At 42.2% G+C, this 26,831-nt stretch overlaps 2 protein-coding genes across 13 annotated transcripts in view; both read left to right on the top strand.

Annotated features, from left to right (window-relative positions):
- The first annotated feature begins 76 nt into the window (after window positions 1-76).
- On the top strand, window positions 77-8,289 carry stx2b (syntaxin 2b). Of its 3 annotated transcripts, XM_014171833.2 has the most exons (11): window positions 77-457; window positions 688-762; window positions 883-982; window positions 1,973-2,047; window positions 2,234-2,307; window positions 2,599-2,707; window positions 3,774-3,847; window positions 5,132-5,269; window positions 5,362-5,472; window positions 5,816-5,935; window positions 6,781-8,289. In XM_014171833.2, exons 1-10 carry the CDS (start codon window positions 428-430, stop codon window positions 5,909-5,911), a joined length of 882 nt encoding a protein of 293 aa, XP_014027308.1. In that variant the 5' UTR covers window positions 77-427; the 3' UTR covers window positions 5,912-5,935; window positions 6,781-8,289. The 3 variants fall into 3 exon arrangements, with proteins under 3 accessions (XP_014027308.1, XP_014027309.1, XP_014027310.1); XM_014171834.2 differs by lacking the exon at window positions 5,816-5,935 and having other exon boundaries at window positions 78-457; XM_014171835.2 differs by lacking the exon at window positions 77-457 and having other exon boundaries at window positions 682-762; window positions 883-1,816.
- A 10,655-nt stretch (window positions 8,290-18,944) lies between these two features.
- The window catches only part of rimbp2b (RIMS binding protein 2b), a 141,741-nt gene continuing 133,854 nt past the window's right edge, over window positions 18,945-26,831 (top strand). For all 10 annotated transcript variants that reach the window (XR_006761750.1, XM_045706804.1, XM_045706809.1 and 7 more), the window contains exon 1: window positions 18,945-19,606. The gene's annotated coding sequence lies outside the window, so the exon portion shown is untranslated. The remainder of the gene's footprint in view (window positions 19,607-26,831) is intronic.

Raw genomic sequence — 26,831 nt, 5'->3', positions numbered from 1 at the left:
AGTGCTAGGTGCGAGGCTACGAGCTTCCTCCGGCGGAGGAGAGCCGAGAGGCGTATCCCATTTCCCAACAAGCTCGTAGGTATGACGTAACGTTAGAAGGTGATATGAAGTATGTTGTCTACCACAACCAGATAGCAGATTAACGGTGCATTTTGGTTGATACCTAATTTTAAGGAGTTGGACAACGCTTTCCTAGCTAATATTAATGATTGAAAGAGAAAACATCTCACACCTATTGCATGACTATAGAAATTGATGTTGATTGTCAACAAACTCAGTATAACAGTTACCTAGTTAACGTAGCTACTAGCTAGAAAAAGTTAGCTAGACACTTGTAGAGCTAATTTAGCTACTCGAGCTAGTTGCAATGGAGTTGAGAAGTGGTTGTTTAATTTATTATTAGCCAGTCAAAAACGCATCAAACGTGATGAAGGACCGGTTGGGTGAATTAACCGAAGTAAGTAGCCTACTATGTTACTGATCTCACCAGTCATAAATCCATGGCTGCAGGCTGAATAGATTATTCTATTGTTTAGTAGCTATTTCCTAGGACCTAAGGAATGCAGCTCTGGTCTATAGCATTTTGTTGTCATGATAATAATATGGTAAATGTAGGCCTGTTATTCACGCAGTAGTTGAGCCTCAGATTTTACTCTCTAATAAATGACTGTCTGTTTGTCTTGACAGAGCAGGACACAAGCAGAGGAGGATGTCAGAGTCACAGTTGACAGTGATGGATTTATGGAAGGATTTTTCAGAAGGGTAAGAACAGTGGTTCAGCCAGTACTGTTTGTTTTCAGATAAGCTAGATGGTTACTGTAAAATACTGTAAGTGTCTGTGTATTGAAATAATATTGCAACTACTGTATGTGCGTGACTCAGGTGGAAGAGGTTAGGGGGCTCATTGATAAGATATCTTCTGAAGTGGAGGAGGTGAGGAAGAAACACAGCATGATCCTGTCTGCACCCAGTACAGATGAGAGTAAGTTGATGCCCATCAATCAGAACCCTCTGTCATAAAGATAGTGTAATAACATTAGCCATACTGGTGACTATACCTCCACTACAAAAATATGCAATTTCAAGTCTTGAATTCAAAACTTTTGCATGACTAAATATAGGCTTGGTATTTGTGTTGTCACTTCTGAAGTTGTAATAACAACAATATAACAAACGCTCTTACTTCCTCTAACATCATTGTCCAGCGTAACAAACAACACACGACACAATACAAATAGATGGCTGGGTGTCCAGAAACCTGTGTAGGAAACCATGTCATGGCCCTGTGGGTGTGCTCTGACTAAACCTTCTAGAATGGTAATTTTACTGGGGGATAGGTTGTCTACTGCTGGGAGGTTATGCATTGGTAGGTAGCCTGTATGTATGTGGCGTACAGTGACCGCCTTAACTTCAGCGCCTATGCCGAACAACCTGTTTTATACAAAATAGAATTTGGAAACGTGAAATGAGAGTGTGTGTTTGTGTGTGTGTGTGTGTGTGTGTGTGTGTGTGTGCGAGTGCATGTGGGTATGCTTCTCACACTGACGCTGTGTTGCTGTGCAGCTGTGCTTGTTCAGAGTTGATCCACTGTGGAGACTGAATAGGCACAAGGAGCTGATCAAGACCTGCATGGAAAAAGGCCCTCAGTTGACTCTATAATGCCACAGAGCAGCATCAACTATTACCAGCAGAGTAACACAGTATCAACCATCTGCTATATAATAATACTAACTGGGAATGGCCCAAGAGTTTGGGGCAAATATTTGTTGGCCCACAAATCCAGTGATAAGGTGTCTAATGGTTACTACGGACAAAGGTAGGTGTAGGGTTTCTTACCTGAATAAATATGAAGAATAGTTTATTGTTATAGAAGAGTTGCCAAGTGATATGATTAATGCTAATATTTGTCCAGGTCAATGTTGGGGAAATTTGCAATAATCCATTTCTTTTCTGTCACTGTTATTTCCTGAAGAGATGAAAGATGAACTTGACCGGTTGACCAATGAGATCAAAAGCGATGCCAACTCTGTGAGAGTTAAGCTTAAATGTAAGTTTAACACCACGACGCACATTACATTAACAAAAAAATATTTGTCGTTGTCATTTTGTCATTGATATGACTGGATCAAATGCCTCATCCCAAATACTGCTAGATGTAGAGTGGTAGATGTGGGGGATTTGTCTGAGGTGATGTTATAGCTACTGTAATCACTGTTCTTTCTGTTCTCTGTAGCTATGGAGCAGAGCCTGCCCAAGGATGATGTTTCTAACAGGGCCTCGGTTGATTTCCGCATTCAGAAAACCCAGGTCAGGAAACAGCCTTCCTGGGACTCATTCCTCACATGTTTGCGACTGCTGACATGTTCTTACAGGTGGTGGTTAAGAACAGAGCTTGACAAGAGATACTCGGAGTCTAACTTAGAAGCCTGTATACAAAGTTGACCATGTTTTGTTGTGATGTTTGCTGCTATGTTTTGATGCAGCTGTTTGACATCTTAACCTTTCAAACGTTTACTGAGTCTTTATTCACTTGACTTTTTCCAGTGGTTGGAACTCTCATTCCTCTCTCCTCAGCTTATGTTTTCTCTAACCCCACAGCACACGGTGCTCTCCAGGAAATTTGCGGAAGTCATGAGTCAGTACAACAAGACTCAAGTGTCGTTTAGGGAGAGAAGCAAAGGAAGGATCCAGAGACAGCTGGAGATAAGTGAGTGACAAACTGGGCCAGCAGCAGAGCAGACAGAAACATGGAAAGGAGTCCGACCACACCTAGGAGCTTTTCTCTCCCACCATGATAACACATAGGCTACACTGTTCACAATTACCTAAAAAATGTATCCTCATTATTGCCTATTTTCATTGTGGATAAGTCAGGTTGTTTTCCGGCTTTCCGGCTTCTTGACCTGTTATTATCTATTGTCATGGTATGGTATGGACAATGTGGCCATTAGACCTATTAGACTACGGCTACGGAAAATACGGGATGACAGTCAAGTGTTTGGCTTAAGATACCAAAGAGACTTGCTATAACAAAACCATATGGCAGACACCCATATATTGTTCATATAGAATATTTGTTTAGAATGAGAATAATAGATGATGACAGAAATAGCCGTAGCGCCTCCAGTCCCTTACGATAGTCTTAATGAGGCTCTACTACAGCACACTCCAGAAGGAAGAGTCTTACACAGGACACATCTCTGTGCCTACCTGTGTTAGTGTTGCCAAGGAAACAGAGGGCTCAGAAGCCTGCGACACTCCTTTACAACTGTCTTTAGAAGAGCTGGTCACATGACCAGTTGCAGGCTCATGGCTGTGTAGTAATTTTTATTTTACCTTTATTTAACTAGGCAAGTCAGTTAAGAACAAATTCTTATTTTCAATGACGGCCTAGGGACAGTAGATTAACTGCCTTGTTCAGGGGAAGAACGACAGATCTTTACCTTGTCAGCTCGGGGATTTGATCTTGCAACCTTTCGGTTACTAGTTCAACGCTCTAACCACTAGGCTACCTGCCGATGATAATAATGGGTTATCATAGGTTATATACATTCACTGGGGTGGAAGGGCTTATGTACATGATCCCAGGTTTGTAAGTTACAGTGGGGTTGAACATGTTAGGCAGTGAGGGTTGAGTCTCTCTAAGGAATAGCCTAGATCATAACACTGTGGCTGTGTCTACAGAGACTATTCTCCCCACAGAGTGGAGGAGAGAGAGCACATTTATTTGTTTTGCACCTGTTTGGTAAAAGTATTTTCTTTCCTGATTCTAGCTGGGAGAGTGACTAGCAATGAGGAACTGGAGGACATGCTGGAGAGTGGCAACCCATCCATTTTCACATCTGATGTAAGTTATCATAATAATAGTGAAGCTGGTTGACAGAATGCCAGGAGTGTGCAAAGCTGTCATTTTTATTTGATTTTATTTCACCTTTATTTAACCAGGTAGGCCAGTTGAGAACAAGTTCTCATTTACAACTGCGACCTGGCCAAGATAAAGCAAAGCAGTGTGACAAAAATAACAACACAGAGTTACACATAAACAAACGTACAGTCAATAACACAATATAAAAAATATATAAAAAATATATGTACAGTGTGTGCAAATGTAAAAGAGTAGGGAGGTATGGCAATGAATAGGTCATAGAGGTGAAATAATTACAATTTAGCATTAACACTGGAGTGATAGATGTGCAGATGAAGATGTGCAAGTAGAGATACTGAGGTGCAAAGAGCAAGAGGATAAGTAATAATATGGGGATGAGGTAGTTGGGTGTGCTATTTACAGATTGGCTGTGTACAGGTACAGTGATCGGTAAGCTGCTCAAACAGCTGATGCTTAACGTTAGAGAGGGAGATATAAGACTCTAGCTTCAGACATTTTTGCAATTCGTTCCAGTCAATGGCAGCAGAGAACTGGAAGGAAAGCCAGCCAAAGGAAGTGTTGGCTATTGTGGGTGTTGTGGGTGTTGCTATGTGGGTGTTGCTATGGTGACCAGTGAGCTGAGATAAGGTGGGGCTTTACCTAGCAAAGACTTATAAATGACCTGGAGCCAGTGGGTTTGGCGACGAATATGAAGCGAGGGCCAGCCAACGAGAGCATACAGGTTGCAGTGGTGGGTGGTATATGGGGCTTTGGTGTCAAAACAGATGGCACTGTGATAGACTACATCCAGTTTGCTGAGTAGTGTTGGGGGCTATTTTGTAAATGACATCACCGAAGTCAAGGATCGGTAGGATAGAGTTTTACGAGGGTATGTTTGGCAGCATGAATGAAGGAGGCTTTTTTGCGAAATAGGAAGCCGATTCTAGATTTAATTTTGGATTGGAGATGCTTAATGTGAGTCTGGAAGGAGAGTTTACAGTCTGCGAATCAAGGCAAAGTGTGGCTACTTTGAAGAATCTCAAATATAAAATATATTTTGATTTGTTTAACACTTTTTTGGTTACTACATGATTCCATATGTTATTTCATAATTTTTATTATTATTCTACAATGTAGAAAATAGTAAAAATAAAGAAAAACCCTTGAATGAGTAGGTGTGTCCAAACGTTTGACTGGTACTGTATGTATTTGAATTAAATAGACTGTCTTACTGGCTGTCTTCCTGTCGTCCACTTCCTCTCTCAGATCATCTCTGACTCTCAGATCACGCGGCAGGCCTTGAATGAGATTGTGTCACGGCACCAGGATATCATCCGCCTGGAGTCCAGCATCAGGGAGCTCCATGCCATGTTTATGGACATGGCCATGCTGGTGGAGAATCAGGTACTGTAGTGCAGTACTGTAATGCTGTCTTGAATATTATTAGTTCTGTTTTTAGTCAAACTGTATGGAACTCATGTGGTGCTGTTTGAAAGGGGGATATGGTCAACAACATAGAGAACAACGTCTCCAATGCAGCTGAATACATAGGCCGTGCCAAAGAGGAGACCAAAAAAGCTGTGAGATACCAGAAAAAATCCCGGAGGGTAAGTCTCCTCTTCCGCAAACGAAAGGTCACATGGTGCATCTGCTAATAATACTGGATAATACTGCTCAAATTCGACTCTTTTAACTACTGCAACAGCTCTGAATGTTTTGGTCGTAAGAATAATATTATTTCAGTATCATATACTGATACCATTCTAAATGCCAGACAGAATGTTTAAATGCCATATCTAATGTCTAAATTGAATGTCAAAATGCCTCACTATCGCTAATGGGCAGTCATTTACATTGTCCGTTAGCTGACTAATGTTTTCACTAAAATCACTGTAGTGTGTTTTGGGTCACGCATTATTAACCTAACCACTTTGTTTCTGTTCTTGGCAGAAACTCATCCTCCTTGCCTTTGCTCTATTGATCCTGCTTGCTGTCATTGCACTAATTGTTGGCCTGTCTGTTGGACTAACCAAATCCCCTGTATGAGCCCTGTCCTGCTATCTGTCTGGGGTAACTACTACTGTACATTTTATCATGATCAACATAACATTCAACACCAATTCCTTCCATTCACATCTGTAGAAGTTTTTGACTTCTAACCCTTTTTAAACATTGTGTATTTGAGCTACAGACTTCTGCGTTGTACCATTGCATGTGTCTATTTCTTCTCCATCTGTTGGTACCATTAGTCTTCGTGATTAGCGGGGGCTGAGCTAGAGCGGTGTTTGTGAGACATGGGCGGATCACGAAGGGGCCCGGGGCTGGGTGTTTTTACAAAAGCGTCTGTAGACTCTGAATTGTTTGAGTTACAAACTATGAAAAGCTGCTCTATGATGCTCACTAGCTACACAAGAGTTGTTAGAAGGTAAGGGGTTCTTCTGCATAGAAGATCACAGGGAATCCAAGGACATAGTGTCTATAATACTATAAGCTCACATAGTTGCTGTCACAATCTCCAAACTCCACACAGTTGTCACTGACTAGTTGGATATTCATTTACCACTGAAAAAGCAATTTCTGTACTTACAGCATTCATATACATTCATTTTTATCGGGGGTTTTGCTTTGGCAGACTTTTTTTTATTGACATTTGTCAATAAAACCCATGAATTTAACTGTTTATGTCAAATTATTTGGTTTTTTACTTGTAGCTCTGGTTGTCCTGAAAAGTGGTAAATGGTAAAACACTTAATTGTGAGGCTAAATATTCGGGCTGGACATGCAGATAAATAAAAGTCAGATAAATGAAAAGCTGATTTTTCCTGGGCTCTTGGGACTAATAGGGTCAACACATTGAGGTACTGTTGATATGTACTAAATGAACAGTGAACCAAATGTATCTCCCTCTCTCACAGAAGTTGTTCTGGCTTGCCATTTGTGTGGCACTGGCTCTCCTCATAGTCATCATAATAGCAACAATATTTGACTGACCATTGAGAGGCCCCACTGTTCAGAACAGCAGATGAGTCTACAGCAGTTTCTCACACCTTTGGGGCCAAGTTCCAGTCATCATACCCTGCTCAATGTTCAACTACTCCTCCAATACCAAGACGGGCATTTCACTTCTCAGAGGACAATAGATTCTGCTGTATCCACCATGTTATTACAATATTACACCTCTTGACTGCGTATAATGGCTGAGTCAGTGGCCTTGGCTTACACAATTTCACAGAAGCCCTAGGGCTCCTAGGAAAACACTCCCTCTTGCTGCAATAATACAGGGTAGCCTTTTTTACTGTCCGTGCAAGTAACTAGAATGAAGTCTCTACAGGACTGCCATAGGCTACATGTCAACAATGACTACCATTTCAAACTACATAGACACACACAGACTCACCTCTACTGCTGCCATAAAGGCTAATAACACGTTACATGGTAAGTAGAGAGATGTCACTTTCAAACTTTACTGAGCAGAATGATTTTTATCTACACCATAATTTAGACGCTTTAAAGCAATTCATTTCTAGCTCTGTGTTAAAATATCAACTTCAGTTTTAGTAATTTTGTACAATTTAGTGTAACAATCAGAACAAGATGATTTCATACAGCTTAGGTGTAATGTTTTTTCCTTGTGATGATCATGACTAAATGTGCCTTAAGAGAACCGAACACCATAATACTTAAGTGTACTAATTAATACACTCCCAATGAAAACTTTGATTGGAAACCATTTCACAGGTACCGTCTAGCCACTCTACACAAAAAGTTGATATCTCCTTTTCCTGGCCCTGGCAGAACGAACGGCAATCTCAAACACCATGTCTGAAACAGAATTCAAGCCTCTGCTCATCCGTAACCAGAAAACTTCAGAGTTATCACCAAAATGTTACAAAAAAAGAATACGTCTCAGATCGTCATACAGGTCAATAAAACACTAAATGGATTTTGTCTCGAGATCACACAGTATGAAATCATCTTAGCAAATGCTCTCCTCTTCAGGCACTCTGTTAAATCTACCTGACTCTATATCCAGAGGGAGGGTTTTGAGTTGTGCACAAACTGACCTTTGGCTTTTTGTTAGGTTTAGGCGGACAAATGATTCAGGGGTGTCGTTCTCTTTGATGAGAGTGTATGTTTAGGTTTAAACCAATCATCAACTGCCCATTTTTCCTTGTGGATCAGCAAAAGCCTGTCCTTGATTTGGTTAACACTACATGGTAATTTGTTCCTGATTTGTTCCTTTGTATGAACAGATTGTTTGTAATACACACTCCTGAGATCTTTGTCTCCTGAGTGTGGCGCTTTTGATACATAGGTCATTTTGTTGTAAGATCATCTCTGCACAACATTGAGTCAGATCTTTCTGCAGTTGATACAGCTGGAATATTGTGTAGATAAACAATAAATATGTATGTGAATTATCATCCAGATTCTTAGTGTTTCATTTCAGTTTTGGGTGCTCTGTTTGAGTACACGGTTAGGCAGTGCAATCAGATACACCCCCCTTAGATTTCTTCACATTGTATTGTGTTATAAAGTGGGGTTAAAATGGATTTAATTGTATTTTTTTGGTCAACGATCTACACAAAACACTCTGTAATGTCAAAGTGGAAGAAAAAATCTAACCTTTTTTTAAAGATGAATGAAAATGAAACAATATAACTTGATTAGGTAAGTATTCACCCCCTGAGTCAATACATGTTAGAAAGGGAAAGGGGATACCTAGCCAGCTGCACAACTGAATGCATTCAACCGAAATGTGTCTTCCGCATTTAACCCAACCCCTCTGAATCAGAGAGGTGCAGGGGGAGCTGCCTTAATGGACGTCCACGTCATCGGCATCCGGGAGTAGTTGGGGGTTATCTGACTTGCTCAAGGGCAGAACTGCAGATTTTTCTACTTTGCCGTCTTGGGGATTAGAACCAGCAACCTTTTGGTTACGGGCCCAAAGCTTTTAACTGTGTGTGTTTGAGATAGAGAGGGAGATTGCTGCATTGGACCTTTAAATCTTTCTTGCCAAGGATTCAAGAGGGCGAGCATGAAAAACTCAACATTAAAAATGTCATGGCAAGAGCCAAAGGGGAAAGTTATATAATGCAGAAATCCATTGTTCCAGGAGGAGCAGATCAGAAACAGGAAGAAACCAAATGGAATTGAAAATGATACAGAGGCAATGGGCATTTCACTGTAAGTCACTGCAAGTCCTTATTATGAGGTAGTGAGTAATAATAATGAGATAGCAAGTCATAATTATGAGATAATAAGTAGCTAGCTGCCCACGAAGTTACCCTTTAGTTTTAGGTCATTTTTTAAAACTATCTGGTTAGTTATATTATTATGATTCACATGTACAGTGCCTTCGGAAGGTATTCAGACCCCTTGACTTTTTCCACATATTGTTACGTTACAGACTTATTCTAAAATGGATAGAAAAATAAAAAATCCTCAGCAATCCCCACACAATATCTCATAATGACAAAGTGAAAACAGGTTTTTGGACATTTTTTAAATATATTACAAAAACAGAAATACCTTATTTACATAAGTATTCAGCCCCTTTGCTATGAGACTCGAAATTGAGCTCAGGTGCATCCTGTTTCCATTGATCATCCTTAAGATATTTCTACAACTTGATTGGAGTCCACCTGTGGTAAATTGATTGGAATTGATTGGACATGATTTGGAAAGGCACACACCTGTCTATATAAGGTCCCACAGTTGACAGCGCATGTCAGAGCAAAAACCAAGCCATGAGGTCGAAGGAATTGCCCGTAGAGCTTCGATACAGGATTCTGTCGAGGCACAGATCTGGGAAAAAAATGTCTGCAGCATTGAAGGTCCCCAAGAACACAGTGGCCTCCATCATTCTTAAATGGAAGATATTTGGAAACACCAAGACTCTTCCTAGAGCAAAGTACAGAGAGATCCTTGATGAAAACCTGCTCCAGAGTATACCTTCCAACAGGACAACGACCCTAAGCACACAACCAAGACAATGCAGGAGTGGCTTCGGGACAAGTCTCTGAACGTCCCTGAGTGGCCCAACCAGATTGGACTTGAACCCGATTGAACATCTCTGGAGAGACCTGAAAATAGCTGTGCAGCAATGCTCCCCATCCAACCTGACCGAGCTTGAGAGGATCTGCAGAGAAGAATGGGAGAAACTCCCCAAATGCAGGTGTGCCAAGCTTGTAGCGTCATACCCAAGAACACTCGAGGCTGTAATCGCTGCCAAAGGTGCTTCAACAAAATACTGAGTAAAGGGTCTGAATACTTATGTAAATGTGACATTTCAGTTTTTTAAAATAATAAATTAGCAAACATTTCTAAAAAACTGTTTTTGCTTTGTCCTTATAGGGTATTGTGTTTAGATTGACAGGAAAAAACAAACAATTTAATCAATTTTAGAATAACGTAAAAAAAAAGGTGGAAAAAGTCGAGGATACTTTCTGAAGGCACTGTAGCTAGCTGATAGTGTCATGGGCATCGTAAGGATAGGACCAAGGCGCAGCGGGTAAAGTGCTCATCTTCTTTATTTGAAGTCACGTGAACACTTAAACAAAATAAACTGATGACGAAAACAGTCCAGTAAGGTGCACAGACTATACTGGAAACAACCACCCACAAAAAACAAGTGAAAACAAACCCAACTAAATATGGCCTGCAATTAGAGCCAACGACAACCAGCTGCCTCTAATTGGAGGTCATTGCCAAAAACCCAACATAGAAATAGCAAACTAGATAAACACATAGAAATAGATAACATAGAACATAAACCAAAAACACCGAAACACACAAAACAAACACCCCCTGCCACGCCCTGACCAAACTACAATAACAAATAACCCCTTTTACGGGTCAGGACGTGACAGATAGTAATGAAGTAAAACGTTTGCTTTGTGCATATCTTGTTTCGTCTCTATTGCCATTGTCCTGGCTGGAAGAAATTTCAGTCAATAGTGCTTACTGGCTAGCTACCCACAAAAAAATGTCATTTACTTTGCATAACATTTGTTTTAGGTCACTTTTGCCTGTTTAACTAGCTGGCTAGCTAGATTATTACAATTCACATATAGCTGATAATTCTGAAGTAAAAAGTTTGCTTGGTGTTTATCTTGTTTCGTCTATTGCTGCCATGTCCTGGCTGAAAGAAGGTTCAGTGAACAGGGGAGGTGACGAGTGAGGTAATGCAGCAGGGGGAGTGCGTGTGCTTCTCAAATGTAATGTTTTATGCGTTCTCCACACTCTCATCCTCACAAGAACGTACTCAAGAGAATGTCGTCGGAGAATGCACTCTGAGCATGAGAGTGGAGCACGGTAGTATGCATATTCAGAAACATATCATAATTATGAGATACTATGTTAAAATGATATACATTACATAAGGTTATCCTTGAAAGTTGAGGAGGGCCTGATGCAAAGTGCACATTGGATTTATGTGATACAGATCGCCTAAACATATTTCATAATCATGACTTACTATATCATAACTCGTAGTCAGATTTGTTTATTTTATGATCTTATATGTTTAAAAAAGTTTTAGAATAGCTTTTACCCTGCCCTGAACCATATATACCTTTCATATACAGACCAAAATTCCACACATTTTCCATGCCTGCATTTTTATACCAGGTTTTTCCTATATCTGAAAGGGGTAGAGGGTAAAAAAAACATGGAAAAATAAAAGCCACCTAAAGATCTAATCATGATTACTGAATTTTCACAGACCCTGTGTCATGACGTTGGCCTCTTTGAGTACAGGGAGGACAGTTGACCCCCTCCCCCTTGCACCATCCCCCAACCTACCTCCCCCCACCCAGGCCCTGTGTGAAAGGGTTGTAAAACTCTAAGAGGAGAATCTCTTGCCACATGTCCCATAGAGAGACACAGGAAATTCTTCCAACTGACAGAATTGGGGAACCGAATGACATTTAGGTTCTGGAGAAGGTATGAAAGATTGGTGAAGAATCCAGCTACGAACTGGTCCGCTTGGTACAATTTTGTGATACTCAGAAGAGACAATATAGCCATATTACCATAAAACGGTTTATATAATAGCCTCAGCGATGAGACTTGCATCCACATGGTTGTATAAAATGTATTAATAAGGATAAAGCTATTTGTAATACATTGAGATGCTATGTACTGATGTTAATGTGATAGAATTGTATTTCTGTACCAAGCTTAACTCAGTCATCGGCACGCCCCCAGGGACACAGACAGGACCAGGCGTCATGTGACATGTTCACTATAAAACTATACCCTGATCTACTTTCTTCAGACCCGGCCTCCACTCCATTGCGAGTTGGCCAATAGGTTTGACCATCCAAGTACTGAAAGTGAACTATACCACGTGGTTAACTTTTAGACTATTGATACCGACAGAATAAGAACAAGTCTTTGATATTAATTAATAGTCTGCAGCTAGAAATGATATCATTGAACGCGAAGACCAACGAAACATCCATTCTATGACGACATTAATGAATGTCGCTTTGAAAGATCCATTCTAACCGAGAGAGAGAGAGAGAGAGAGAGAGAGAGAGAGAGAGAGAGAGAGAGAGAGAGAGAGAGAGAGAGAACGCGGACAAAACTCTCCAACAGAACGACGCTCCAACAAGGATCCCGACGACACACTGAGCATAAATATATATTGATTGCAATTGTTCCCAAATGAGTGAGCGTTCATGTGCAATTGATTAGCATGTCAATTGTTAATATTAATGAACTCTGTGTACCTCCTCAGCTGAACATTTTATGACCCATTGTTCTACAAGACACCAGCCATGCCTGTTTTAGCCCACTAGGGCACATTACTCTACCAATTCTTTGTGATGATAATTACTGTTTGTATACTTTCTGTGAATTACTTAGTTTAGTAAATAAATGATTTTAAGACAATTGATGTATGGATGACTCTTAGTAAAGACTGGGTTCGTGCAGATACAACAATTTACGACGTTTGGAATGAGACTGGACGCGAGGTAAAATACACCATTTAAACCAGAAGATAATCGGCCTATACTATAATAGAATATAATATATAATGTTATAATATAGGAAAGTTATATTAGGAAAATTATAACTTTGTAATCTGAATATTTTCCTTGGTGCCCCGATCTCCTAGTTAATTACAATTAAACGATGAATCAGTTTGATCGCGTGATAATAATTACAGGGAGTTAATTGATAAACATGTCTTCAGTTTAATGGTACCCCAAAGACACGACACCTGTAACCAAAATACAGGTATCGGGTCTGTGTGAATTGTTCTCTGCTTTTTCGCAGATAAATTCATTAACACTTCCATGTTGAATACCCCCCCCCCCCCAATTTGCCAGTCAACAACTGATATTTATATACCTGCAAATAACAGTTTGAAAGGGATTCATAAACATGTCATATTTTCTGCAGGTAACATACCACATATTCTGATACCCTGCACCTTAGAGACTGCTGCCCTATGTACATAGTCATTGAACACTGGTCACTTTAATAATGTCTACCCACTTTATATGTATATACTGTATTCTAGTCATGGCTCATCCTATGTAACTACTGCTGTACACACTTTTTCTATTTATATACTGTCCATACTGTCTTTACACACTATTATATATGTATATACAGTGCATTCAGAAAGTATTCAGACCCCTTCACTTTTTCCACATTGTTACATTACAGCCTTATTTTAAAATGGATGAAATAGTTTTTTCCCCCTCTACACACAATATTCCATAATGACAAAGCAAAAACAGCATTAAAAAAATGAAATATCACTTTTACATAAGTATTCAGACACTATTTTCAGTACATTTTTGAAGCACCTTTGGCAGCGATTCCAGCTTTCTTGGATATAACGCTACAAACTTGCCACATCTGTACTTGGGGAGTTTCTCCCATTCTTCTCTGCAGATCCTCTCAAGCTCTGTCAGGTTGGATGGGGAGCGTCGCTGCACAGCTATTTTCAGGTCTCTCCAGAGATGTTCGATTGGGTTCAAGTCCAGGCTCTGGCTGGGCCACTCAAGGACATTCAGAGACTTGTCCCGAAGCCACTCCTGCGTTGTCTTGGCTGTGTGCTTAGGGTCATTGTCCTGTTGGAAGGTGAACCTTCGCCCCAGTCTGAGGTTCTGAATGCTCTGGAGCAGATTTTCATACAGGAGCTCTCTGTACTTTGCTCCATTCATCTTTCCCTTGATCCTGACTCCCAGTCCATGCCACTGTAAAACATCCCCACAGCATGATGCTGCTACCACCATGCGTCACCGTAGGGATGGTATTGGCCAAGTGATGAGCGGTGCCTGGTTTCTTCCAGATGTGACGCAAAGAGTTCAATATTGGTTTCATCTGACCAGAAAATGTTGTTTCTCATGATCTGAGAGTCCTTTAGGTGCCTTTTGGCAAACTCCAAGTGGGCTGTCATGTGCCTTTTACTGAGGAGTGGCTTCCTTCTGGCCACTCAACCATAAAGGCCTGATTGGTGGAGTGCTAAAGAGATGGTTGTCCTTTTGCAAGATTCTCCCATCTCCAGAGAGAAACTGTGTTTTTGGGGACCTTCAGTGCTGCATAAATATTTTGGTACCCTTCACCAGATCAGTCCTGTCTCTGAGCTTTACAGACAATTCCTTCGACCTCATGGCTTGGTTTTTGCTCTGATATATACTGTCAACTGTGGGACCTTATATAGACAGGTGTGTGCCTTTCCAAATCATGTCCAATCAATTGAATTTACCACAGTTGGACTCCAATGAAGTTGTAGAAACATCTCAAGGATGATCAATGGAAACAAGATGCACCTGAGCTCAATTTAGTTTCTCATAAAAAGGTTCTGAACACTTATGTAAATAAGGTATTTGTGTTTTTTATTTTTAATACATTTGCAAACATTTCTAAAAACCTGTTTTCACTTTCTCATTATGGGGTATTGTGTGTAAATTGATGAGGAAGTTTTATTTATTTAATCCATTTTAGAATAAGGCTGTAACATAAAAAAAATGGAGGGGGGAGGGTCAAGGTGTCTGAATACATTCCAAATGCACTCTCTCCATATATACATTATGTATATATATTTTATATTCCGGTCTCTGACATTGCCCGTTCTGATATTTCAGATTTTTTAAATAAAAATAATTCTGGATTATGTGTGTATTTATTGCTAGGTATTACTGCACTGTTGGAGCTAGAAACACAAGCATTTCGCTGCACCAGTGATAACATTTGCATATCTATGTACGCGACCAATAAAGATGGATTTGAAGTAATCTTCGTTCACACGTCCGGATCTATCTGCCTACCTGTGTGGCTGCGCCTGACTGTTGATTATAGTTCGCTGTTCGTGACCTTGATTTTAAACTCATTTGTATTTTTCTCACTTTTTTGAGAATCATATTTACATAGTACATTTTTATGTCCGTTTTTATATGTGTTGTTAGCTTTAGGATACTTGTTCCCGCGGTAAGATTTGAACTATGCCTATACAGGCTACCAAGCCTACCTGAGAGGCACCTGCCTCCTGCCACCTTCCCGTAAAAAGCCCCTTCTGGCTGGGGGCCGCTTTCTCTGCACTGGGCATGACTATAAAGAGGAAAGAACTGTCAGTCCAAGTGATATGGTGCCGGTGGGTCCCGAACTGAGAGAATGGCAAGCGATAGGCTTACATGCGGTAGGCTACCTATTCTAGAACGGCCTGGTTTGGGAGGCTATTCAGTGCTCTAACTGCAAGCTATGTTTGTCTTCGTGCCATGACCATGAATGTTCTGCTGAACCGCAGCCTAGTCGTAGCATCAGGCTTCAGAATACACATTTTACAAGTCTGTCCAGTGGTGGGCCTATTCATTGTGTCAGTAGTTTCAATTCAATCTTTAGAAATGCTTTGGCTGGAATTGAATTGAATAAAAAAAGTCCTCATCGTTCTGGTAATATCCTAATAGTAATAACTACGATAAATCAAAATGAAATCAAAGCTGTTGAGTCCTCATACCTGCTGACATCTAGTGTTCATAATTGAGCACTGGACCACTTGACACATGACCTTATTATACCAGATGTGTAATGTATTGTTTTTTCATATTTCCCCCATGCAAATCAAATATTAAATTATTCTTTAGCTTCAAATCCTTTTCAATTATTCTAAAGTCATTGGCATACAATGAGAGTCCTATAATTGATTTGTGTGATATCATTGTAATGATGGTACCATATTAGTGTTAGATACAGTAGCTGTTGACTATTATGTTTAGCATGGGTTGTGTTTTATGCACTGGTATCAGTTTTAAGTATATTTCAATTCTCACTGACTAAAACATTCATGATTTTTTTCAAGCTAAAACAAGCCTACCAGTATGTTTGGTTTGCCAATTAACAGCCTCAACCATCCAGAAATCCATATTTAAAGCTGTTGAAATGGCCTCTCACATGTGTATTTCTGTTATATTTTTAAAGGTTTATGTCCGTGAGGCAGCAGTGTTGTGTCTGCAGTGTTTTCTATGCACTAACGAATAATCCAACATCCACCATTATGTAACTCCCCGGAAAACAGTTATGAATAATCTCAGCATGCTATAGTGACATCATCAGTGGCTTCTGACCATGGCCAGAGCCCAGAGCTTTTGGGAAAACATGCGGACGGCACTGCCATGGTAGGTCATTGCGAAGATCACTGGGGATTCATAATTCATATGCAATGTTACATTGATTATATGGACTTACTGCAGTCTGAGAGGACACACAATTGGGTCTGTAAGAGCAGGTTTGAGTGTCCCTGTGGTTGTATTTGATTGTGTGTGTGTGTGTGTGTGTGTGTGTGTGTGTCTGTGTCTGTGTCTGTGTCTGTGTGTGTGTGTGTGTGTGTGTGTGTGTGTGTGTGTGTGTGTGTGTGTGTGTGTGTGTGTTACACAGGAGACAATGGGTGGTCAGAAAGAGCAGAAGGCTTGTTGTGAAGCGGAGAAACTACTGAGAGTGTCCCAGTCCCAGAGGGAAGTGCTGTGGAGCCAGAGACAGTGGTCAGACACAGCTAAGAACAACTCCACCCACATGAGGGACAAGGACAAGGTGAGTGGATCCTTCTCTAGCAACCAACCACTGGCTGAGGGGGTGTATTTCCCCAGGTTGTAAGGTTTGCCCATATCTTTATGTGGGGATATTACACAGACGCTATGGTTATTGATGCAGTCTGGTTGCTTAGAAAATGGAGCATGCTGCAAAAAGCATTGGTTTTATCAAGTGGGAAGTTGTAGTATGTCTTTAAAGGATTAGTAGTTGATGATGCTACGATTAGGATTTGACCTCACCCTGCACCATTCAGTCCCAAAGCTCTCCCAAAGCTCTCACCATTCACTCCCAAAGCTCTCACCATTCACTCCCAAAGCTCTCCCAAAGCGCTCACCATTCACTCCCAAAGCTCTCACCATTCACTCCCAAAGCTCTCCCAAAGCGCTCACCATTCACTCCCAAAGCTCTCCCAAAGCGCTCACCATTCACTCCCAAAGCTCTCACCATTCACTCCCAAAGCTCTCCCAAAGCTCTCACCATTCACTCCCAAAGCTCTCACCATTCACTCCCAAAGCTCTCCCAAAGCGGTCACCATTCACTCCCAAAGCTCTCACCATTCACTCCCAAAGCTCTCCCAAAGCGCTCACCATTCACTCCCAAAGCTCTCACCATTCACTCCCAAAGCTTAACAGTGCAGGGTCATTACTATCCATATCACCATGTGAAACGTTCACTTTATGAATCAACCAAGATGGGTTTAATTGTATTCATTTACAGCAGCAATACTCCGTTCTATACTGTATAATACATTATATTTAAATTATAGTTAAACAAATTAAAATAACTAGCTTGATATTATGTACTTTGAAAGTGTAGTACTATAATTATATAAGTATCTATTTGTGTATGCATTTTCTTAAAAAAACATTATAGCTTCCATTACAGAACCCACAGGGTGAAACATATTTAGCAGTCTTCCATAACAGATCAACAGAAAGGGCCTTGTCCAAGGTCCCACTTTGGAGCACTCAGAGACATTCTCAGAGAAATGAGCTTCGTTTCTCCTCTTTGACCCTTTATTCTGACGTTGAGGTCTAAAGTGGGCTTTTAGCCCACAGGTCGCTCCCAGGGCTGACATGAACTTTAAAATCAAGCAGCAGTTTGACCCACATGGCTTTGATCTGCAGCATCAAGGCAGACATCCTCACTACCTCTCCAATCTAAGCCACACAGGGGACTTCTATTCTATAAGAGTCCTCTCTCTCATAACTGCCTATTATCTCATATTTGTGCTCATGTGTTATGGTATGGTGGCGTCGGGATTCAATCAGAGCTGTTTTTTTAATCAGGAGATATTACACAGTCATTGCTTGTGTATGTGTCTGTAATTTATCAAACAGGAAGGATATTTTTTATTTTTTTGCCAAGCATTAAATTAATTTGCCAAGATAGAGACGAATTTTGGATTGGAGGTGGCCTAGCTTGTAATGTGTATAGTAATGATCAGGTGTGTGTCTGCCTGCAGCTAGCCAGTGCTGAGCTCCTCCTTGCGTGTCTGCACTGAGAGTAGAGGACATGGGCAGGGAGCATTTGACATCAATCGTGTGTGATCTAGTGCCAAAGTGTTAAGCAGCAGTTGTGCAATGGAGGCTCTCAATTGGGATTGCAAAGAGGGTCCTGCTGGAGGGGGAGGGGGGGAGGGCACAAAACAGAGAGAGAGAAAAAGAGCTGCTGTGGTTGCTAGGCAGCCAAGCAGAGGAGAGCATATATCTGTTTTGGTCTCTGTTTATTCTCTCCCTCCCTCGCCAGAGTGCACTACCACAGCCGTCCAGAGAGAGCAGCCTCTGCGTGTGTTCCCCCCCTTTCCTCGATCTCCCAATAGGGAAAAACCCAGGACGACACAAATAATCCCCTTTAATACCCATCTGCTTTTGATTTCCCGATCTAGGATTGGATGAGCAATGTTCTTGCCAGTGTTTGGCGTAGCTGATTGGTCGTGCCCACTGTGCAATGAAAGAGGGTTTGTTGGGCTGGGCCTAGGGGGATCCTCTTTAGCATAATGACCCATGAGGAGGCTGAGCCACCCGATTAGACCAAGAAACACTGCTACAGAGCAGGGAGGAAGGAGAAGGGGAGGCCACAGCCAAACTTAACCTAATTTGACCTTGTCAGCTTTAATCATGGCTTCTCATCAGCTGTGGGGAGGTGGGGTGGCGGTGTGGGGGGAGAAGGTACTAGAAGGGCATATGGACATATCCATTCTCTGTAATTGGAGAGAGTGAAGACGAAGAGAGAAAAATAGCAACAGTGATTTAAGGCAGAGACTGAAAGAGAAATCCTGGAGAGAGCGCTGCTTCAGTGCTGCCGTGTACTGCACTCACGGCCTCTGCACCCCTGTGTGTCTGTGTGAGTAAGCGTGTGAGAGAGAGAGAGCAAAAAAGAGGGGGGAGAGGGGGGCGTGTAGATGTGTGTGTGTGTGTGTGTGCTTGCTACACAGCCATGGTAGTGTGAGCTGAATGATGCTCTCTGGCTGTCTCTCTCCGCGCTGCCTGGCTGTGCCGCTTTCTGCCGCCGCGCGCTGATGAACCATTTTAAGCTGCAGTGGACACACACAGCCCCGAACAACCGCTTCCCTGCAACGGCCATCGTCCTGGTTCTACTGCCAGCTGATGGTCTGACACAGTAGGACACTGCTGCCTCTGCACCGCTCCTACAACAGGGGAATACAGAGACAGGACTGCTGCTTGTGAGGTACTGTCAAACCCCCTCTGTTTTTCTCTACAGGCTGCACTGTACTGGCTTTTTTCTACTGCCGCTGCTGCTGCAGAAGCACTGGGCTGCTGGGGGAACGATGATCATAACATGCCTCTGTGTCACGGCTCAGCTGCTCTGCAGTTCTCTACATGGATCTCTCTCTGCTGTACGTGGAGCAGAGAAGGAGAAAGATGCAGAATATTCCAGCAGGACCAGACAGAATGCCAGCAGCCAGAGGACCTACTGTAGAATAGCTTTAGCATGAATGAGAGGATCTGGAAGTATGTTGTATAGGAATCCTGTGCTCTGGAGTTGAAATTATTGGAGGACATTAGTATTTGTGTAGTGTGGTAGTGAAGACTTTAGGGACTGTAGTGTGTTTGGGGAAATGTCAATAAGAAGCCAAACTATGGTATTTGTGCTAGTAAAGTTTCATGCTAATAATGTATGCTAGGGAAGACACATTGTGTTGGTGTGCTGGGGAAGTTGATCATTATCGTTAGGGGAATTAATATGGGATATGGTAATTAGGGGAAAGCCTATTGGTCAGTTTTAATGGATGATTTGGGAGTGTTTTATTAGTGGTCAACGTGTTAGTGTACGTCACTTGAGAAATTAGACGATTCTTGGTATTACAGTTTGTGTTAAGGGGGTTGAATAATTTAGGGAGGTCAGTGTTTCATTTGCAATGACTTGCTGAATTAGGGCACAACAGAGTGTGGTTGGTAAGTTGGTGGTTAGAGGACATAGTTTAACTGGGATGTCCCAGAGGCTGGCATTGGTGTGTCTTCTCAGGGATTCATTCAGCATTGAGCAACACTAAGTAATAGCAGAGATGAGATGAAGGAAAGAAGAATTATATTTTAGTGTGTGTGTGTGAGACAGAGAATGTGTGTGTGTGCGTATGCTTTTGTGTGTGTGAATGAGTTCTCTCTGCCTCCCAAGGTCGCTGCTCAGAAGTCCCATAATTAGGGCTGTCACCCTCCACCAATCACCTGGTGCGTGAGAGAGTAGCCCTCCACCCCCTATCCCCGTTCACAGCTCCACCTGCCCACCTTGACAAGGAAACATTCCCCATTCACAGCTCCACCTGCCCACCTAGACAAGGAAACATTCCCCATTCACAGCTCCACCTGCCCACCTAGACAAGGAAACATTCCCCATTCACAGCTCCACCTGCCCACATTGACAAGGAAACATTCCCCATTCACAGCTCCACCTGCCCACATTGACAAGGAAACATTCCCCATTCACAGCTCCACCTGCCCACCTTGACAAGGAAACATTCCCCATTCACAGCTCCACCTGCCCACCTAGACAAGGAAACATTCCCCATTCACAGCTCCACCTGCCCACCTTGACAAGGAAACATTCCTCATTCACTGCTCCACCTGCCCACATTGACAAGGAAACATTCCCCATTCACAGCTCCACCTGCCCACCTTGACAAGGAAACATTCCCCATTCACAGCTCCACCTGCCCACCTTGACAAGGAAACATTCCCCATTCATAGCTCCACCTGCCCACATTGACAAGGAAACATTCCTCATTCACTGCTCCACCTGCCCACATTGACAAGGAAACATTCCCCATTCACAGCTCCACCTGCCCACCTTGACAAGGAAACATGGTAATTTATCATTCCAGTTACTATCCCTGAACAGACATCAAGCTGCTTTCCCCTTCACTATGTACTGTAGTACACTGGTAGCCATTTAACAGAAAGGACTTGTAATCACCAAGCTTGAAAATCAAATGACTGAAATAGAAGTTTCTTGTTCAGTGTAAGAAATTATCATTTTTATGCCATTTCATGCCAACAAAATTACATGACTCAATGACAATTTTAGGGGAAGGGTTTGTCTAGCTACAATCCTATTAAAATGCTCCATGTGCCCCTCTTTCAGTGATGAAACGACCGTATCGCGAGAGGCACTGTGGTGCTTCCAAGCTGAGTGAAATAAAATGGTTGACTGTGTCAGTCCTACAGTATATCATGGAGCCTAATGCAGCCAGTGAAGCCAGCAGCAGTACAGCAGCAGTACAGCAGCAGTACATCAGCAGTACAGCAGCAGTACAGCAGCAGTACAGCACTCTACGTGTCGAGGTTTTGTCCTGCTTGCATCTTAACGATAGAAGCGTTATGTAAGCTAAGCGTGCGAGGGTCAGTGCTCCTCCTGTGCTAGCCAGGATGCTGTGGTGGTGTGGTGGACCGTACAGTGGGAGCAGCTGGAACAGTGCTGAATGACGCTGAGACTGATGCAGAGACATAGGTCAAGGCTGGCCCCTCAGTGGAGGCGGGAGGATGGGTTATGTGAGAGGAGAGGAGCGTGGCCCTGTGCACTCACTGCTTTCTCTGATGACTGAGCATAGGCTGTAGTAACAGCTGGAGCCCTGTATTACTGCTGCTGTTATGGGCTGGCCTGGCGGCAGCACGTGACCGGCCCTGGCTGCCATGGTGGGAGGTATTAGTGATATGAACAGAAGGGTCCGTGTCCAGGATTATGCAACAGCATCTTCTCTGCCTGGGAAAGCAGCTCTGTAAAGATGACAGCAGTAGACAGCCCAGTCAGTGAAAGTGCACCATCATCACCCTCGTCATTGTTGCTGTGAACCTGTCCGGTGCATGATAAGGTGATTTTTGTCCTCTTTTTTTTCCAGCTGCTGAAAAGCGGCAGGGCTTTTCCTACGTATGCGAGCAGATTTAATTGTACCAGAGATTTGCAAACCCTGTTCATCCATGATTTGTAATTCCTATCTCTACACACTCGATCCTAAGCTACTGGATACACAAGTGTGTGTATGTGGGTCTGTTTTTGTGTGTACATTTACGCAGCACATCAGTGTACACACACACACAACCATATGTGCACATGTTTGCGTTATGCTCCCCTGAGCACTCAACATGTAAATGAGATGTAAATGCAATGTAAATGAGATGTAAGTAGATATGGGCAATTCCACGGAATCAGAATGACGTCGAGACGTTGATTCTTCACTTTAAAAGTACGCCAAACAAAAACCATTGATTGCGAAGTTAAACAAACCATACAACTCTATGCACAGGTACTACTTTTAACAATTTCCACTGAAAATGTTACAAAAACACATTTAGTCGAAGAACAGTGCAGATGTAAAGTTTGGTAACAGAATGACGGTAACATCTCCCCGTGACCACGTTTTCCAAAACGTCTCTGAAGTATCTACTCAGAATGAAGATTCAAAGATGTCTGCAGAAAGAATGGGGTGTCAGCTATGATACCTTGACTTTGTAAAAATTTATTTTAGAACTACAGTAAGTGAAGTGGATTAACACCCGGTAACAGAATTATATCACTGTCCCTGATCTGTATTATACAGAAATGCATAATTATGAATTTCATTCTGTTAATGGTGATGTATCTTAAATAGGTACACAAAGGTATAAAAATGTTATATCCTCTTTTGCATATTTGGGTATTATTCTACACACTGGCTATTATTCTAATGAGGTCTGCCACCAAACAAGACCACATTTTGTTGGTCTGGACCAGACCAAATCTGAACAAATCATAGACGTCTATGTTTCACAACTTTGGACATAAAAGTACAGTACAGTAGAATACAGTACTACATTAAAGTTCAATATAGTATAGTAAAGTACAATAGAGTAGAGTTAAATACAGTACAATACAGTAAATTATACTGTACTGTGTGCGCTACTGTACTGTTCTGTACTAAACTCTACTCTAATGTACTGTACTGAACTATACTCTACTTTTCTTTATTGTACTGTACTGTACTGTGCTGTCCAAACTTGTGAAACAGACGTCTATGACTGGTTCAGATTTGGACTGACCAAATGTCAACTACTTTTCAAAGTCCATGGACATCCGGTGTCGGATGGTGCTCAGTGGGTGAGAGGGCTGGTTACAGTAAATGGAAACAGAGGGGGCTCATGGGTAGGTGTCACGGGAGATGTTACATTAACTGGAGAGACAGGGAGACAGACAGAGAGAGAGAGAGAGAGAGAGAGAGATAGAGAGATCCAGCTGGTCCTGGGGCTGAGTTCACAGACTTGTTCTACTAACACACTGAAGCCTCAGGACCAGCACATCCAATCAATCAGAATAAACCAAATTACAACACAGTCAAAACAAAACTACATTGCTTATTGGGAAACACAAGTACAAAGCAAAATGCAGTGCTATCTGGCCCTAAATGGACAGTACACCGTGGCTAAATATTTAACCATGGTTACTGATCAAAACCTTGACATAGTACAGGCTCAGTGAGCACAGCCTTGCTATTGAGAAGAGTAGACACAGGAAAACCTGGCTCCCTGTAGAGGAAAGGCTGTGCAACCACTGCACAACAGCAGAACCTGAGACGGAGCTGCATTTCCTGACAACATTTGAAAAATATAAAACAATTAGAGAGTGTCATTTCCCCAAATTTGAAACCCTTATTCAAGGTTTCAAAGACCTCTCTGATGAGAGTAGGCTACCCGTCCTGTTAGGGGAGGACGCAGAGAGCTGTGGATTGGCAGCGCACTACATTGCTGCCTGCCATAAGTTGAGGGACAGTGTCTGACAGAGAGAGGGAAAAACAGAGAGAGGGAGGAAGGGAAAGACAGGGAGAGACAGAGAGACAGAGGGAGGGAGAGAGAGAGGGAGGGAGAAACAGAGGGAAGGAGAGACAGAGGGAGGGAGAGACAGTGAGGAGGGAGAGACAGAGACGGTGAGGGAGAGAGAGAGAGGGGGAGGGAGAAACAGAGGGAAGGAGAGAGAGGGAGGGAGAGAGAGAGAGATTGTCCAGACTGTCACATAAATCAAATAAAACATCATATAAATGTTGATATTAGTTGTCAGGGGTTGTTACTTTAAAATTATTAACTTTTTATGTATTTCTAATACGTTTTAAGACTTTTTCTGCTAACATCCTTTTCCCAATACGCCTTTGCGTATTCCCCATTTTTGGGATGGAGAATGGTTGAAAAATGTATATATGCCTTAATCTCTCAAAAATGTAGACTCTTAGCTTTCATTTGACACCAAATTTGATGTGCGTCTATGAACTTCACATGTTAGTACTCATGGGGCTTTTTACATGGAAATGTTCCAGCTGTCGTTATGTTACGTAGCAGTTTAGCTGTGAGTAGGTCGTGGTATCCGCTAGCTGGTCGGTGTCTGTGTGTAGCAGTTTAGCTGTGAGTAGGTCGTGGTATCCGCTAGCTGGTCGGTGTCTGTGTGTAGCAGTTTAGCTGTGAGTAGGTCGTGGTATCCGCTAGCTGGTCGGTGTCTGTGTGTAGCAGTTTAGCTGTGAGTAGGTCGTGGTATCCGCTAGCTGGTCGGTGTCTGTGTGTAGCAGTTTAGCTGTGAGTAGGTCGTGGTATCCGCTAGCTGGTCGGTGTCTGTGTGTAGCAGTTTAGCTGTGAGTAGGTCGTGGTATGCGCTAGCTGGTCGGTGTCTGTGTGTAGCAGTTTAGCTGTGAGTAGGTCGTGGTATCCGCTAGCTGGTCGGTGTCTGTGTGCTGCAGGCCAGAGCAGAGGGGAGCCGCTAGTAAATCACCTCAGGGATCGGGCCTGAACCAATTCAGAATTGATTCATTTGGAGTCGATCTGGGGGTATCCACTCAGAGGGCTAGACTGATTGTGCTGTTGGGACAGAACATCTGATGGATGCTCTCTAAACATTGTTACCCAGAAATCAGGGGTCCTATTCAATCAAACCTGGTGTCCTGAATAAGTCAAATATGATAATTCTTGTGTTGCTAGAATGTTTCACATGCATATAAAAAAAGGTAAACAGAACAGTGTGATAGAAATAGACAGTCAAATGCATATCACTCATCCTACAAAGGTTTTTGGTTGAATTGTTTGGACTTGTGTGTGGTGTGGTGAGACTGCACGCATAGGCTTCTTCTGATGCTACTGCTCTATCAGTGTCACTGTCGTAGTCAGGCCATTGATTGTCTTAATGAGAATGTAGTGCTGGCTGGGGAGAAGACTGACTGAGGAGGAGAGGAGAGGGGATGGGAGGAGAGGAGTCTGCCTAGGGAGGAGAGGAAAGGAAAGGTGACTCTCCCTCGGGAGGAGGGTAGAGAAGAGGAGACTCTGACTGGGGAGGAGAGAGGAGAGAAGAGGAGAGGAGACTGCCTAGGGAGGAGGAAGAGGGGGCTCCTGAGGCAAGGCTGTATGTGTGATAGCTGCAAGGGACCAGTGGGGTGAACACGGGTTCACTCTGAGAGGGAAAGTACAGGCAGCACCCACATTCATAAGTGCAAAAGTAAGATCAAAGGATGAAAAAGAGAAAATCATATTTAAACCTAAGATAGGGTGGCACATGACTACATCTGACTCGAACTAGCAATTTGGTAATAGCAACAGCTTTGTAAAAAGGTTGGGATTCAGTTCCATAGAGCTTCTTTTTTTTTCAGTCAGCAGATTGTCACTGGGTTGGAGAAGTCCGGGTCTTCTGTCTGCTGCTCTATGTACATTGTCATTGAACACTGTTCACTAAGTATTTTTACATACTGTTTTATCCACTTCATATGTACAGTGCCTTCAGAAAGTATTCACACCCCTTGACTTTTCCCACATTTTGTGTTACAGCCTGAATTTAAAATGGATTACATTTAGATGTTGTGTCACTGGCCTACACACAATACCCCATAATGTCAAAGTGGAATTATGTTTTTAGAAATATTTACAAATGAATAAAAAATGAAAAGCTGAAATGTCTTGGGTCAATAAATATTCAACCTCTTTGTTATTGCAAGCCTAAATAATTCAGGAGTAAAAATGTGCTTAAGAAGTAACATAATACGATGCATGGACTCACTCTGTGTGCAGTACGTGTTTAACATTATGTTTTAATGACTACCTCACTTCTGTACCCCACACATACAATTATCTGTAAGGTCCCTCATTCAAGCAGTGAATTTCAAACATAGATTCAACCACAAAGACCAGGGAGGTTTTCCAATGCTTTGCAAAGGGGCAACAGGTAGCCTAGAGGTGCCATGAATACAAAGTGTTATGTTTGGGGCTTTCCATCAGACACTGGGTGACAAATTCACCTTTCAGCAGGACAATAGCCTAAAACACAAGGCCAAATATACACTGGAGTTGCTTACCAAGATGACATTTCTGAGTGGCCAAGTTACATATTTGACTTGATCAACAACCAGCTTTGGTTTTAGAAGTGTGGGAGACATTTAAAATGTTTTTTTTTTAAATCC

This window comes from Salmo salar, chromosome ssa24, assembly GCF_905237065.1.
Source record: "Salmo salar chromosome ssa24, Ssal_v3.1, whole genome shotgun sequence".
Taxonomy (NCBI): Eukaryota; Metazoa; Chordata; class Actinopteri; order Salmoniformes; family Salmonidae; genus Salmo; species Salmo salar.
Note: the sequence above shows the minus strand (reverse complement) of the source record. Positions and strands in the feature narration are given on the sequence as shown.

Coding starts and splice junctions, on each gene's coding strand:
- stx2b (XM_014171833.2), top strand. CDS start 428: ATGAAGGACCGGTTGGGTGAATTAACCGAA. Junction 2,048..2,233: donor TGTGAGAGTTAAGCTTAAAT/GTAAGTTTAACA, acceptor TGTTCTCTGTAG/CTATGGAGCAGAGCCTGCCC. Junction 3,848..5,131: donor CATCCATTTTCACATCTGAT/GTAAGTTATCAT, acceptor TTCCTCTCTCAG/ATCATCTCTGACTCTCAGAT.